This window comes from Erinaceus europaeus, chromosome 22 (assembly GCF_950295315.1).
Source record: "Erinaceus europaeus chromosome 22, mEriEur2.1, whole genome shotgun sequence".
Classification (NCBI taxonomy): domain Eukaryota; kingdom Metazoa; phylum Chordata; class Mammalia; order Eulipotyphla; family Erinaceidae; genus Erinaceus; species Erinaceus europaeus.
The window spans coordinates 3,849,009-3,864,829 of NC_080183.1; the positions used below are offsets into that span (position 1 = coordinate 3,849,009).

At 59.9% G+C, this 15,821-nt stretch overlaps 1 protein-coding gene across 1 annotated transcript; it reads right to left on the reverse strand.

Moving 5' to 3' along the window:
- Window positions 1–2,906: 2,906 nt before the first annotated feature.
- SLC25A29 (solute carrier family 25 member 29) lies at window positions 2,907–12,351 on the reverse strand. Its single transcript, XM_007518385.3, has 4 exons — window positions 12,248–12,351; window positions 7,303–7,346; window positions 4,302–4,385; window positions 2,907–3,983 (listed from the first exon to the last, which is right to left on the reverse strand). The coding sequence occupies exons 1-4, from the start codon at window positions 12,279–12,281 to the stop codon at window positions 3,267–3,269; spliced, it is 879 nt and encodes a 292-aa protein (XP_007518447.1). The 5' UTR covers window positions 12,282–12,351; the 3' UTR covers window positions 2,907–3,266.
- Window positions 12,352–15,821: the final 3,470 nt, after the last annotated feature.

The following is a 15,821-nucleotide window of genomic DNA, read 5'->3' on the forward strand; positions in this document are numbered from 1 at the left end:
ACTGATTTACAAAACTGTAAGGGGCCGCCGAGTGGTGACACCTGGTTGAGTGCGCATTACGCTGCACTAAGGTCGATCCAATGCATCCCTAATGGATCCCTAATCTGGGATGCATTGGATCGACCTTCTCGTGGTGCATCCCGTGAGGACCCATTCATTGGGGAAACTGACGATCCTTCCTAGCCGACTGAATCCACATGGATCCCAGTCACTTTCAGCAACAAGCAGACATCAGGCTCAACCTGACGCTGTTGACTGGCTACGGAAGAAGGGCAAACGCTAGAAGAAGAAGTGCACTAAGAGCCAAGTCCCCCCCTGGGGGCAGGAAAGCTTCATGAGTGGTGGCGCAGGGCTGCAGCTGTCTCTCTCGTCCTGCTTCCCTTTTCCCTCCAAATAAATAAAGATAATAACAATTTTTTAAAAAGAATAAGGAGCCGGGCGGTAGCGCAGCAGCTTAAACGCAGGTGGCGCGAGACACAAGGACCGGCAGAAGGATCCTGGTTCGAGCCCCTGGCTCCCCACCTGCAGGGGATTCGCTTTTCAGGCGGTGAAGCAGGTCTGCAGGTGTCTGTCTCTCCCCTTCTTTGTCTTCCCCTCCTCTCTCCATTTCTCTCTGTCCTATCCAACAACAATGACATCAGTAATAGTAACTACAACAATAAAACAGCAAGGGCAACAAAAAGGAATAGTTTTTTAAACATCAGAAAAATGAATTATAAGATAAAAAGGGTACAGTTCCACACTGGAGATCTGTGTCCCCATCCCCTCCAATATATATACGTATGTATATCCCCACGGTCCTGTCTCCCTTTTCTAAGTCAAGCCTACCTCTATCACTACTTCCAAATGCCCTTTTGAATAGAGACAGCCAGAAGCTGAGAGGGAAGGGGGGGGGTGATGGGAGAGAGACGCCTGCAGCCCTACCTCACCACTTGCAAAGCTTTTCCCCCTGCAGGTAGGGAGTGAGGGCTCGAACCTGGGTCCTTGCACATTCTAACACATGCACTCAACCAGGTGCGTCACCACCCAGCCCAACCAACCCAAGGTGCAGAAGGTGAGAGGTTTGGCCTCTAATTGCTTCTCAGCTGCGCACGGATGTTGGCAGGTTGATCCACAACCCCAGCCTGTCTGTCTTTTCCCTGGTTGGGTAGGAGTCCCCCCCCCCCCCGACATCACACCCACCAGCTTCTGGCCCAGTCAGCATCTTCCTGGGCCACCCGTCTCTGGTTCTCACGCAGAAACAGAAGTTCTGGAATTCACTCAGGCCCCCAGCAGGGGCTTCCTTACCTCTCAGTTCTGAGGGACCACAAGTGTCCAGGGGAACCACACCCACCTTCCAGAATGACTGTCCTGCACTTAGGCCCGGGCTCCACGTCCCTCCAGGCCACCCCCCCCCCCCAGCAGCAGAGGAGTAGCCAGCTGGGCCTTGGGTGGGGGCAGCGGGCTGGGCTGGGCTGGGCTGGGCTGGGGGCTGCTTTAGGGTTCAGACTGAAAGGTGCTGAGGACACCTACAGCTGATGGCTGTCCCTCCTCTCGGCTTGCTGTTGCTTGGAATCAGTGACTGCCGGGAGGGAGCCTTCGACTGGGGACCCCTTATTTCTTTTCTACTGCTCTTGGGGTCCCAAGCTGGAGTTGCTGCACCACCAGAGTGGCTCTGGGGTCCTCTCCCCACTCTGCCAGTATGGAGGCTCCCCTGCCTTCGACCATCGGTCAGACACCTGGTGCAGAGCAGCTTCTGGGCAGCCCCTCCTGACCGGCGGGCCTCAGCTCCGTCCTAGTGACCGATGCCAACCTCTCCTGTCTCTCACTTCCCCCCCTGGGTCCCGGGCTGGCCAGTTGGTCCCCCAAGCAGGGCCTTCTCTGCCCGGCCGTGTTGGGTGAGCGCAACGGTTAGGTTCTACGTTCCACCCCAAGGGGCGAGGGGGTTCGCTGTGGGGTCGGTGCTGACTTAGCCCTGGGCTTTGGAGAGCACTCGCATGGTAAGAGGAATCTTTGGGAGTCGGGCTGTAGCGCTGCAGGTTAAGCGCAGGTGGCTCAAAGCACAAGGATCGGCATAAGGATCCCGGTTCGAACCCCGGCTCCCCGCCTGTGAAGCAGGTCTGCAGGTGTCTCCTCTCTGTCTTCCCCTCCTCTCTCCATTTCTCTCTGTCCTATCCAACAATGACAACAACAATAATAACTACAACAATAAAACAACAAGGGCAACAAAAGAGAATAAATAAATATTTTTAAAAAAGGAATCTTGAGGGGGGGGCCCGGTGATCTGACCATCTGCAGATCTGTGGGGGGGAGGGGGACCAGTTTCTGGGCCTGAAAGATACTTCCTTGATGCTCCCAGGGCCGCTCCCCGCATCCCCCCCCCCACACACACACACACACACAGATGGGGCCGCCTTCAGGCCTGACCTCAGGGCCCTGGAGAGGATGACAGGGAGTTAAGGCCCCTTGGCACTAACAAGTCAGCTCCCAGAGTCAATGGCTTTGGGCCTCAGCATTTGCCTGGTTTCTTTGAGAGAAGTGAGGCTGCAATGGGGGAGTATGGAGGAAGGGGCTTCTCCAGGGCCCCAGGGAAGGCTTCACAGAGCCTGTGTAGGCCTGGGGACACCCCACCTGTCACCAGCTAGCCTCCTGCCCTCTGCCTCTGCTGCAGATGATGAGGCTTAGATGAGGTGTAAGGAGCAGGAGAGTCAGCAGCTGGGGACTAAGACACCTGTTGGGTAAAGGAGGCCTCCTCCAGGAAGCCCTCAGCACTGCCCTGGGCCACACAAGCTCTCGGTCCTGCCCTCCCAGTAGGACACCTGGGGGCATGTGGCAACAGCCAAGACCCACTGCCCACTGTGCTCTCCGTGAGGTAAGCCCCACGGCCCTCCCTCCCCCTCCCTACAAAGAGGCCTTACACGCTTGCAAAAAAAACAGGAGTGTTTATTCCCTGGGTGGATCTGCTCACAATGACGGCGGGCGTCCAGCTAGGAGGGTCAGGAGGCCAACTCCACCCGCTCTGGCTGGCCACCACCCAGCAGGACGTGTCTGTCCGTTCACAGGCTCTGGTGGCCGCAAGGGACCCGAGTGCCTGGGCTGGGGGTTCCCGGTCGGCCCAGGGTCCCCTGCGCAGTCAGCTGGCCCTGTGGGTGCCGGCCAGCCTGCCCAGGGTGGACGGGGCACCCCTGGAGGGCCACGTGGAGAAAGGGACACGGGACACAGCCCAAGGCGCCATGGAGTGGCCAGGGGACCTGGGGGGGCTGGAGCGCCCACCCCAGGAGGCGCCCTCAGAGGCTGGACGACTGGGCCAGAGCGGCCACCCCCTCGCCCTGGGGCCGGGCCCAGCCCAGCACCACCGTGACGGTGGCGAAGGTGGCGGCGTTGACGGGGAAGGCGCGCAGCAGCGTGGAGGCCAGCCCCCGCGTGAACACCCGCCAGCCCTCGGCGCGGTAGCTCTGGCGGGCGCAGTCCAGCATCCCCCGGTAGCGCGGGGGCCCCCGTAGCCCATCGGCCTGCAGCCGCGACTTGACCACGTCCACGGGGTAGGTGGACAGCCAGGACAGGATGCCCGCCGTGCCGCCCGCCAGCAGCAGCTTGGGCACCAGCAGCGGGCCTCCGGGCTCGCAGCACAGGGCCCGGGTCAGCAGGTCGTAGGAGAGGAAGTAGACCCCGAAGCTGGGCGTCTCCCGCAGCAGCGTGCTGCCCACGCCCCGCTGCAGCCCCCGCAGCCCCTCCCGCCAGTAGATCTGCGCCAGGCAGTCGAGGGAGCCCCGGTAGGCGCGGCCGGGCCCGGCCTCCTGCACCTGCAGCCGCGTCTTGACCAGCTCCACCGGGCAGCACACCAGGCTCTGGATGGCACCCGCCGCCGCGCCCGCCACGAACTGGTTCAGGGGCGAGTCTCGGCCCAGTGCGCGGAGCGTGTTGCCCTGCACGCCGAACACCAGCGCGTTGATGAAGGTCAGCCCCATGAGCGGCGAGCCCAGGCCCTTGTACAGGCCCAGCACCTGCGGGGGGCGAGCGGGCCGGCTCAGGGCCTGTGGGATGGCCCCGCCCAGCCCTCGGGCACAGGGACGGGTCAGGGCCTAGAGGGACAGGTGGGGACAGCCTAGTGTCCCTGGGCACAGGGACGGGTCAGGGCCTAGAGGGACAGGTGGGGACAGCCCAGTGTCCCTGGGCACAGGGACGGGTCAGGCTTCTAGAGAGACGAGCACAGGGACAGGTCAGGGGCTGCGGGGATGGGCCAGGGACCAGGGGCCATGTCCCCCTGGGCACAGGGATAGGTCAGGGGGCACCCAGTCCCCCGCCTGCCCGCCCACACTCACGCTCTCCTGCTTGATGATGGACTGGAAGCAGTGCAGCGTCCCGCGGTACTGGGGCTTCTCCGAGCTCTGTACCTGCAGCCGCACCTGAGGGAGAGGTCAGGAAGGAGGTGGGTGCCCCCACGGGGTGGCTATGCTCCAGCCCCAGATCTGGAGCACTGGGCAGCGCACTGGCCTGTCGGCTGAAACGTGCCGCCCCAGGCAGCCTTCACGCCTGAAGGTCGGCGGGACACAGTGTCCCCAGACGAGGAAGAAAGCTGCCTTTGTCCACAGACAAAGTGAACAAAGTGTCTCCTGGCCCAGCAGGTCAAGGCCAGGCGGGCACCAGCATCAGAGGACAGGTCTGCCCTCCATGCTGCAGCCCTCACATTCCTGAGCCCGGGGCCCGGCGTGGGAGGCCCTGCCGGGCAGGTGGACCTGGCCATGGGGGGTGGTGGGGGCTGGTCGCCTCTGACACTGCCTGGCGTGAGCCCCTGGAGTCCCAGGTTCGTACACTCAGTGCCTGTGCCGGCCCACAGCACTGGGGAAGTGTCGTCTCCCTCTCTGCTTCCTTCTGTCTGTCCAAAAATGTCAGCTCAGAGCCATGAAGCCCCAGCAATGACAGATACATATATAAATAATAAAACGGGGGGGGGGGGTCAGGTGGTGGTAGCACAGCAGGTTAAGGGCACGTAGCGCAAAGCGCAAGGACCGGCATAAGGATCTGGGTTTGAGCCTCCGGCTCCCCACCTGCAGGGGAGTCACTTCACAGGCGGTGAAGCAGGTCTGCAGGTGTCTATCTCTCTCTTTCCCTTTTGTTGACCTTGTTTTTTGTATTGTTGTTGTATTTATTATTTTTTTTGTCATTGGTATCATCGTTGTTGGATAGGACAGAGAGAAAGGGAGAGAGGGAAAGAGAAAGATAGACACCCGCAGACCTGCTTCACCGCCTGTGAAGTGACTCCTCTGCAGGTGGGGAGCCGGGGGCTCGAACTGGGATCCTGGTCCTTGCACTCTGCGCCACCTGCGCTTAACCTGCTGCGCTACTGTCCGGCCCCTGATTTTGCTGTGTCTTTTATTTACTTTTTTTTAAATATTTGTTTTATTGTCACTAAGAAATAAGAAGAGGGAGAATCAGTTTCACTCTAGCACATGTGATGCCGGGAGTCGAACTCGGGACCTTGGCCACATCTCTAGCTACTGTGCCTTTGGCCGACTTCTCTTTGGCTCTTTTCCACAGGCCCCAGCAGCTAACCCTCCAGTTATGTATTCATGACTTGTGGAGACAGAAAGTTGTTCTGAGGGTGGAGGGTAGATAGCATAATGGTTATACAAACAAGCTCTCATGCCTGAGGCTCCAAAGTCCCAGGTTCAATCCCCTGCAGCCTTAAGCCAGAGCTGAACAGTGCTCTGGTAAGAGAAAAAAAAAAAAAGCTGTTGGGTGGTTAGGACTTTGCTAATCTGCTCAAATGTGTATTTAATTTTTTTATATTTATTTTCCCTTCTTGTTGCCCTTGTTGTTTTATCATTGTTGTTGTAGTTATTATTGTTGTTGGATAGGACAGAGAAATGGAGAGAGGAGGGGAAGACAGAGAGGGGCAGAGAAAGACAGACACCTGCAGACCTGCTTCACCGCCTGTGAAGCGACTCCCCTGCAGGTGGGGAGCCGGGGGCTGGAACTGGGATCCTTATGCCAGGTCCTTGCACTTCAAATGTGTACTGATATCAGACATTTCAAAATATTTATCAGAGATCTCTGGTACATGTGATGTCACAGTCCCACGTTTAGTCCCCAGCACCACCATAAACCAGAGCTGAACAGTGTTCTATTTAAAAAAAAAAAAAGGGGGGGGGAGGATACAGTGGCTCATCTGGTTAAGCGCTCACATTACAGTTCCTTCACCTGCAGGGGAAAAGCTTCACAAGTGGTGACGCAGGGCTGCAGGTGTCTGTCTCTCTCCCTCTCTGTCTCCTCCTCCTCCCCCTCTCAATTTCTTTTTTTAATATTTATTTATTTTCCCTTTTGCTGCCCTTGTTGTAGTTATTGATGTCGTTGTTGGATAGGACAGAGAGAAGTGGAGAGAGGAGGGGAAGACAGAGAGGGGGAGAGAAAGACAGACACCTGCAGACCTACTTCTAGGACCGGGATCCTTTCGCCGGTCCTTGCACTTTGCGCCACATGCACTTAACCCACTGCACTGCCACCCGAGCCCCCTAATGTGAGCGCTTAACCAGGTGCAACACCACCTGGCCCCAATCTCTCTTTTTAATGATCTTTATTTACTTATTGGATAGAGACAGTCAGGAATCAAAAGGGAAGGGGGTGATAGAGGGAGAGAGACACCCGCAGCCCTGCTTCACCACTCACAAAGCTTCCTCCCTACAGGTGGGCACCGGGGGCTTGAACCTGGGTCTTCGCACACGGTAACAAGTGTGCTAACCTGTTGTGCCGCCACCCAGTCCCTAGTCTCTCTTATTATTCTTACCGCCAGGCCTTCTCTGGGGCGTTGTGCCTGCACGGTTCGGTTCCCAGGATTCGTGCGGATCCCCAGCCGAGTGGCCCAGATCCGCAGCAGGCCCCAGAGAGCAGGCAAGTGGCCGGACCCGCCCATGTGGGGTCCACGGCCCACAGTCAGGCTCTGCTTCTCCCTCTCTTGCAAACGTACATTTTAAACGTATTTATTTATTTCTGCGCCTTCAGGATTACTGCTCAGGCTCCGTATCTACGTGATCCCACCACCCTGAAGGGATTCTCCGTTTATTTTTGTGTAATCATTTTGCAAACCTAACCCGTTTTCCCTTTTTTTATTGCCACCAGGGTTATGGCTGGGACTTGGTATGGCCAGCACTGCTCCCAGCCACCATGCTTCCGTTTATTATTGTTTGTCCTTTCCATGTTTTTATTTTTTAAGGACAGAAACTGAGGGCAGTAGAGAGACAGAGAGAGAGATGCCTGCAGCCCTGCCTCACCCCCAGGCCCGCCCCAGCCCCCCACACCCTGGCTGCACCTGGCTCCCACACTCACCTTAACTGTGTCAAACGGGTGTCCTACCAGCACGCCGGCCACACCTGAGGGAGAAGAGGACCACTACTGACCAGCCAGGGGCCCGGGAGGCACCCTGTCAACCCAGCCCCCGAGCTCCCTGGCCCCCGTGTCTGGGGTGGGGGATGCAGCAGTCCACCCCCCCCCCAAGGCTGAGCGGCACCCACCCACTGTGAGGCAGCTGTCCCCTTGCATGTGCTCCCTGAATGTCAGAGAAGACCCCAGTGATGCAGCCCTCGGCAGAGGCTCCCTCCCAGACACGGGCTCAGAGGCCTGGGCCAAGACACTTCCCCCCATGTCCTGGAAATGTTGACACCCTGGGCACTACCTGGCATGAGGGCCAGCCCAGTCAGCCCCCCCCCCAGGAACCCCCGAAGGGTTCACCGCTTGCTCAGATTCCAGCCTGTCTGCCACCCTGTAAACTGTGGGGGCTTGTTACCCCAGCCTCCCAGAGGGGAAACCGAGGCAGCTGGCATCCCCTCTGCCTCGTCTCCTCCCAGCATCCCCGGCACCCCATGTTATAACGGTGATGAGCTTAGGAGGGGCGGGCCATAGCTCACTCCAAGTAGAGTGTGAGGCCCTGGGTTCAAGGAGTTGGACTTGACAGTAGACATGGCAAGGAACCCTCCCTCCCAGCCTCCTCCGCAGTGGCCTAGCCCCGGGAATGGAGCCGGGGAACTCTGGGGCCTCAGGCATTTAAGTCCTGTGCTCAGACATGTTGAGTCTCCCTCCCTCCCTCCTGGTGCTTATCTCTGAGACCGCAGGGAGCCGCTGTGTCCCAGGGGTGTCACTCCTTAAAGTCAGCCTCCCTGGAGCGCCTCCAGCCCCCTCCCCTCACTTGTACAGAAGAGAATTCCACAGTCATAAAGTCATCCTGGCCAGACTGTCCCTCCGCCCGCCCCCAAGCCCTCACAAGGGGGAGAGGGAGGATGCCCCCAGGGGCTGGACGGTGACATTACCCTGTGCAAAGACCTGGGTTCAAGCCCCCAGCCCCCCACCTTCACAGCTGTCTCTCCTTTATCGCCTCATCAAAAAAGAGAGAAAGAAAGGAAGGAAGAAAGAGAGAGAGCGAGAGAGAGAAAAAATGACACCCCGGAGCACCAGCAGTAACCACAGCAAAACCAAACCAAACAAAGGAAAGAAAAAAACAAGGAGTGCCCAGGCGAGGGGACAGCTCACCCGGGCCAGCACAGGCAGTCGGGGTGGTGGGCAGACTGTGTGGCCTCTCCTTATCCCCCTCCCTGTCTCTCCGCCTCTCTTAAAAACAGTGTGTGTGTGTGTGTGGGGGGTAGATAGTATAATGCTTATGCAAAGAGACTCTGGCAAAAAAAAAAAGGGGGGAGAGTCCAGCAGTAGCGCAGGTGGCGCAAAACTCAAGGACCGGCGTAAGGACCCCGGTTCGAGCCCCCGGCTCCCCACCTGCAGGGGAGTCGCTTCCCAGGCGGTGAAGCAGGTCTGCAGGTGTCTGTCTTTCTCTCCCCCTCTCTGTCTTCCCCTCCTCTCTCCATGTCTCTCTGTCCTATCTAGCAACGAATTGCGTCAGCAAGGGCAATGATAATGACCACAACGAAGCTACAACAAGGGCAACAAAAGGGAATAAATACATAAATAAATGAATATTAAAAAAAAGAAGGAAAGAAAGAAAAAAGATGTAGGCCCAGGTGGTGCAGTGAGGAAGACACTGACTGGACTCAATCCTAGCATCCAAGCTCTGCTTCCCTCGTCAAATACTAAAGGGCCTGGGAGACAGCATGGTGGTTACGCAAATGGCTCTCCTGCCTGAGGCTCTGAGGTCCCAGGTACAACCCCCAGCACCACCATCAGCCAGAGCTGAGCAGGGCTCTGGAAAAGAAACAAATAAATAAAGGGGGGCAGGCGGTAGTGCACCTGGTTGAGTGCACACATTGCCCAACTCAAGCCCCGGCTCCCTACCTGTAGGGGAAACTCTACAAGTGGGGAAGCAGGTCTGCAGATGTCTCTCTCCCTCTCTATCTCCCCCTCCCTCTTGATTTCTCTCATTGCCATCAAATAAAATAGAAAAAGAAAGAATGGCTGCAAGGAGTGGTGGGTTTATAGTGCCAGCACTGAGCCCCAGCGGTAACCCCAGCGGCTGAAGAGAGAGAGAGAGAGAGAGAAAGGAAGGGAGAGGGAGAGAGAAAGAAAGAAAGAAAGAAAGAAAGAAAGAAAGAAAGAAAGAAAGAAAAAAAAGAGGGAGTGGTCCAGGAGGTGACGCAGTGGATAAAGCATTGAACTCTCAAGCATGAGGTCCTGAGTTCAATTCCCAGCAGCACATGTGCCAGAGTGATGTCTGGTTCTTTCTCTCTCCTCCTATCTTTCTCATTAATAAATAAATAAAATCTTAAAAAAAAAAAAAAGAAAGAAAGAAAGAGGGACTCGGGCTCGGGCGGTAGCGCAGCAGGTTAAGCGCACGTGGCACAAAGCACAAGGACCGGCATAAGGATCCCGGTTCGAGCCCCGGCTCCCCACCTGCAGGGGAGTCGCTTCACAGGCGGTGAAGCAGGTCTGCAGGTGTCTGTCTTTCTCTCCCCCTCTCTGTCTTCCCCTCCTCTCTCCATTTCTCTCTGTCCTATCCAACAAGGACGACATCAGTAACAACAACAACAATAACTACAATAACAATAAAAAGACAACAAGGGCAACAAAAGGGAAAATAAATAAAGTTTTAAAAAGAAAGAAAGACAAAACAAGACAGGACAGTCCAGGACGTGGCACAGTGGCTGTAATACTAGACTCTCAAGCATGAAGTCTCACATTCCATCCCCAGCATCATACATGCCTGCGTGATGCTGATTCTCTGTTCTCTCTCTCTCTCAATAAAATATTAAAAAACATCAGTGAAAGCTGGACCAGGAAGGTGCTTAGCATTAAGGTATATACCTAATGTCTTGTCTGTCTGTCTCTTGTGTCTGCCTTTTCCCTCAATACTTCCTTCCCACTTCCGTGTGTGTGTGTGTGTGTGCGCGCGCGCGCGCAGAGATTCCTCTTAAGACATATGATTTCACCACTCTGGGCCACTATTTCAGGGGGAAGGGGAGAGGCGGAAGGAGGACGGCACAGAGCTTCCTCCCTTGCTCCACTGCCCCAACAGGCCCATGTGGTGCCGGGGCTTGAACCTGGATCCTGTTCTAACCTCTCGCTGAGCTCTCTGCAGTCCCCACAGCTGGTCTTGAAACACTCACTGCCCTTTCTGAGGTGTCCCCTCTCTTTCATGCCACTTAGTGAATTTTCTGGAGCTGAAACTCCTGGTTCTGGGACCAAGGATGTGGGTAACTGGTGGAACCTGGCCTGGTGTAGGGCCCTCCCCTCACCCCTCCTTTCTCCTGCAGTAGCTGTGGGGGTGCAGCTGCTGGAAGCTTCCTTGGGATGGGGGTTAGGGTCAGGCCTCTGGGCCCAGACTCCCTGGGTGCTAGCCATCACCTGGCCCCAGTGGGCTGACCCTGCCCTGCCACGTGCTGGGAGGGTCCTCCAACACCCTAGGCCCCCAGGGGCTGGTCTCTGCACCCCATCTTCTCCTTGGACTTATTTCTGAGCCCTAAGGGAGGGGTGCCTCTAGCCCCCAAAGCTGGCCCACCCTTTCTTTTTTGCCACCAGGGTTATCACTGAATCCATAGCTCTAGGCAGCCTTTTTTTTTTTTTTTCCTTTCTTTCTTTTTATTAGATAAAACAGGGGTGATGGGAAGGAGAGATAGAGGAGAGAGACAGAGACATCTCCTTCACCACTTGCGAAACTTCCTCCCTGCAGCTGGGGAGCAGGGGGCTCGAACCCAGGTCCTTGTTCTTGGTAATATATGCACTCAACTTGGTGTAGCACTGCCCGACCCCCAGACTGATCTTTTCACCTGGCAATGAGTGACCTTTAGTCTGAAGTCTTTGGGGAAGGGAGGGCTCCCTGGGTAGCATGGGAGGTGTGTGTGTGGGGGGAGGACACAGCTTCCCTCCCCAGCTACCTGGGAGGCTCAGTCCCATAGCAGGAATGACACCGGACCCTGAGGTCACCCTGGGCTCAGGTGTGAGGGCAGCTGAACACGAGGCTGAGCATGGTGTACGTGGGTGGGGTGCCCCAAACCCTGCAGACAGGGCCTGAAACTCCCCCACCCTTGGGGAAAGAACCCCCCCCCACACACACTCACCCAGAAGCTGGAAACCTGGGACAGTCCCTGCCCTGTCTGCTGGGAAGAGGAGGCCTGGAGGGGTGGGGGGGCAAGGGCCTGGGAAGATGGGGGCCTGTAGCCTAGCCAGCAGTGGCCTGCGCCTCCACCAGCTGGAGAGCTCTCTGGGTTCACTCCCTGCCCCCACCCCAGTGATTCCGGTTTGGGTTTGTCTCCCTCAACCTTACTCTGCAATCGCTTCCCTGCCACCCCGGCCTGTTCCGTGCCAGAGGGATGAGTGCTTAAGGCCGCAGTGGCCACCTCCTCCAGGGATCCCACTCCGGTAGAGATTTCAGAGCCCACCTGATGCAGAGGGCAGGAGCAGGGCACATGCTGGAGAGGCGCCCTGTCCCCACATCAGCGCCGGCCCTGGCCTGGGGTCACCACCAGTCCCGGGCCAGGACAAGCCTGGCAGGGTCGCCACGTCGGTCGACTCCTCGCCAACCTGTCGGCGCCCTCTCTCCCGAGGAGGGGCAGGGGTCGCGGGTGGACAGGAATCAGCGGCCGGGCTGCAGGTGTCCCCCGGCCCGGCGGTCGGCGGGTGGCCTGGAGTGCCCCGCCGGTGCCCGTGCGCCCTGCCGGCGAGCTGGCCCTCGGGGGTCCCCGGCGTCCCCCAATCCTCCCGGCGGGACGGCGCCCAGCTCGGGCAAGGGCTGCGGGGGCGCGCGGGTCGCCGCCTCCACCCCTCCGCGCTGCGCCCCGTGGAGCGGGCACCTGACCGCCGGTGAGGCCCCCCACCCCGGGCCCCGCGCCCTTACCCCCCGCGCAGCCGGCCAGGAAGTCCAGCGCCATGGCCGGGCCGGGGCCGCGTCCTGGGGGTCCTCGCGGCCGAGGGGGCGGCGGTGTCCTGGGGGCGCGGTGGGCGGGCCGGGCTGTGCCACCTCTCGGGGCGCCGCGGGGTCCACACTGGGGCGCCGGGCGGGCGGGGCCGGGCGCAGCCAATGGGCCGACGCGCCGCGGACAACACCCGGGGCCTGCGCCCGGCGCCGCGCCTCATTGGCCGGGCCCGCGGGGACGGGGACGGGGACGGGGGCGGTGCGGGGCGGGGCCGCGCAGACAAAGAGCGCGCCCGCCCGGAGCCCGCCAGCCGCGCGGGGACTCGGGACGCGGGGACGGCCGGCCGGGGCTGCGGAGCGGGGACAGCGGCCGGGACACCGGGCGACCACGGGGGACACCGGGCGGCCAGGAGGGGACGGCGGCCGGGACACCGGGCGACCACGAGCGACAGCGGCCGGGGCCCGGGGTGACCACGAGGGGACACCGGCTGGGGCGGCGTGGGGGATGTTGGCCAGGGCCTGGGGCGACCACGGGGGGACACCGGGCGACCACGAGGGACAGCGGCCGGGGCCTCGGGAGACCACGAGGGGACCCTGGCCGGGGACTGGGGCGACCACGGGGGACACCGGGCGACCACGAGGGACAGCGGCCGGGGGCTGGGGCGACCACGGGGGACATCGGGCGACCACGAGGGGACCCGGGACTGGGACGACCACGAGGGACACCGGGCGACCACAAGGGGACCCTGGCCGGGGACTGGGGCGACCACGGGGGACACCGGGCGACCACGAGGGGACCCTGGCCCGGGACTGGGACGACCACGAGGGACACCGGGCGGCCACGAGGGGACCCTGGCCGGGGACTGGGGCGACTACGAGGGACACCCGGGCTGCACGCCCCCATCGTGTCCTGGCCTGGCCGCAGGGGACTACGCGGGTCTGAGCACCTGGGCAGGCGGGCGGGGGCCAGTGAGCCGGGTTCGATCCCTCGCCCCCCCCCTTCCAGGGCCCCCGAGGTGGCCTGGAGGGTCCCGCGAGCGCCTTCCGCTCCCCCCCACGTGCGCGGCTGAGCCTCGGCCGCCAGGGGTCGGGACGGGCCTCGGTGTCGGGTTTCTGCCTGGGGGGAGGGGCGCCCACGTGTCGGGGCCCGCGGCCACGTGCGTACTTCCACGGCCTCTTCCTCCAGTGAGCACGGGCGTCTGGTCGGACCCGGGGTCGAACCCGCAGCCTCAGGTTTGCGCAGCTCCACCAGGGAAGGAGAGAGGATCGAGCCCGCCACGTGGTCCCCCGTCCCTTCTCTCTCAACAGGACTAAGCCCTAGGCCGAGACCCGAACCCAGGCCCGCTGACTCGTAGTTCAGTGCTCGTGGTAGCTGCTGGGCCCTGAACTAGGGGTCTGGGGGCCTGGGTTTGAATATCGCCAGCCTTTGACCCAACTGGGGGGGGAGGGGCGTGAAATCGGGGTGTGTCTGGGGGGTGCTGGGTTTGTGGAGGATCCCCGATGGGGCGGGCGGGGGGAGGCTAGGCGCGCTGCCCGAACCCCCAAGGGCAGGCAGGGTCTGTGCTCAGCCCTGGACCAGCTCCCGGCGGCACGGTGGGGGTTGGGGCCCTGCTGTAGTGTGTGTGTGTGTGTCCCCTCCCCCAGAAATAAGGCAGTGGGGGAGGGGCGAGTCCTTGTGGAATGAGCACGGGCCCTGCTTCCGGAGACGAGAGGAGAGACTTGCATTGCGCCAGCATCCATGGAGCTCTCCGATGTGGGGCCTGGGCGGAGGGCACCAGGCGGGTCTGAGCCCCTGGGCCTGGGTGGGCAGGCGGCCCGAGTGAGCGGACTAGAGTCCTCGCCCCCACTTCCGGCCCCCCCCCTGCCTTCAGGTGGTCGGGGAGGGTCCCTGTGAGCACAGTGGCTCTGCCTGAGGCTCTCAAGTCCCAGGTTCAGTCCCCAGCACCACATCAGCCCGAGCTGAGCAGGGCTCTGATTCTTTGTATCTTCCTGTATCTCACTTTAATTTAAATAAATTTAAAAATAATAAAGACTTCTCAAGGTTGAGACTCCGCATTCCATCCTGGAGTCTGGTTGTCTGATTAATAAATGCAGGTATATGGGCAGGGGAAGATCACATAATCGTTATGCAAGCAGACTCATGCCGGAGGCTCCAGAATCCTAGGTTCGATCCCCCTTAGCATCGTAAGCTAGAACTAAGCAGTGCTCTGGTAAAAATAAATAAAATGGGGTGGGGTGGGCGGTAGTGCAATGGGTTAAGTGCACGCACGTGGCAAGGATCCAGGTTTGAGCCCCTGGCTCCCCACCTTAAGGGGTCTTGTTTCACAAGCAATGAAGCAGGTCTGCAGGTGTCTGTCTTTCTCCCCCTCCCCTCTCTTGTCTTCCCCTCTCAATTTCTCTGTCCTATCCAACAACGACGGCAATAGTGATAAACAAGGGCAACAAAAGGGAAAAAGTGGCCTCCAGGAGCAGTGGATTCGTAGTGCAGGCACCAAGTCCCAGCAATAGCCCTGGAGGCAAATATATATATATATATAAATGTAGTTATAATGCGTCCATGTGTCTCTGCCCTCTGAGGCCCAGGGACTCCTGGGAGGGGTGCTGGAGCCCCGCCCCTGTCTGGCCCCGCCCATCCCAGGAATGTAAAGCCCACCGCGGGGTGGTCCCGCCTCCCCTGGGGCTCTGGGGCTCTGGGCCTCACTTGTTCCCAGCAGCCATCCTGTTCCTGGTGGCCTTGGGGTGGTGGGGAGGACGACTTGCTGGGGACTTAAGGCTCAGAGGGTATGGGTATAGCCACGTCATCCAGCGCCCATTCATGTGTCCAGTCATCTGCCCAGGCGTCCTCCCATTCCCACTGTCACTGGAGGGGATGGTGGTGGGGCTGGGGTGGCCGCCCCACAAGACACATGGTCACCCGCCTCAGTCCACCAGCCCAGCTGACCCTGACGTGCCCTTCCGCTGCTCCGCCCCGGCTGCCCCTGGCAGGCTCTGCTTTGGTGTCTGTTATGTTGGCTGTTTGTCCTTACAGCAGGCAGGCGCCCTGGGGCGGCTGTTTCCGGACTCAGCAGACACCAGTCACAGGAGTGGGGGCTGTGTAGGGGGACAGTGGGCAGAGAAGCCGGGGTGGGCTGGCCAGAGGCTTCAGGTAGCTTTGGGATCTTGGCCGTGGGGGGCTCTGGGGCAAGGGGGCTGCACAGACACACACCCCCCTTCCCCCTTTGGTCAGACCTTGACCTCTGAGCTCTCCCCTCACTGGCCCTTGACTGCGGCATCTGCAGCGGAGTGAGTCCTGGCGCTGTTTGCCCCGCTCCCTGCAGGCCTGTCACCTCCTTCCTTTTGGACGCTGTGCTCCTATTATGTCAGCCTCCCCATGGGGCTGGCCACCCACGTTTCTGGACTTGGCCCTGAGTGGTCACAGAAAGGGACATCAGGTGCACTGCTGGGCCCCAAGCCATTAAGATGGGTGTTAACCCACCTGCAGGGGAGTCGCTTCACAGGCGGTGAAGCAGGTCTGCAGGTGTCTATCTTTCTCTCGCCTTCTCTTTCTTCCCCATCT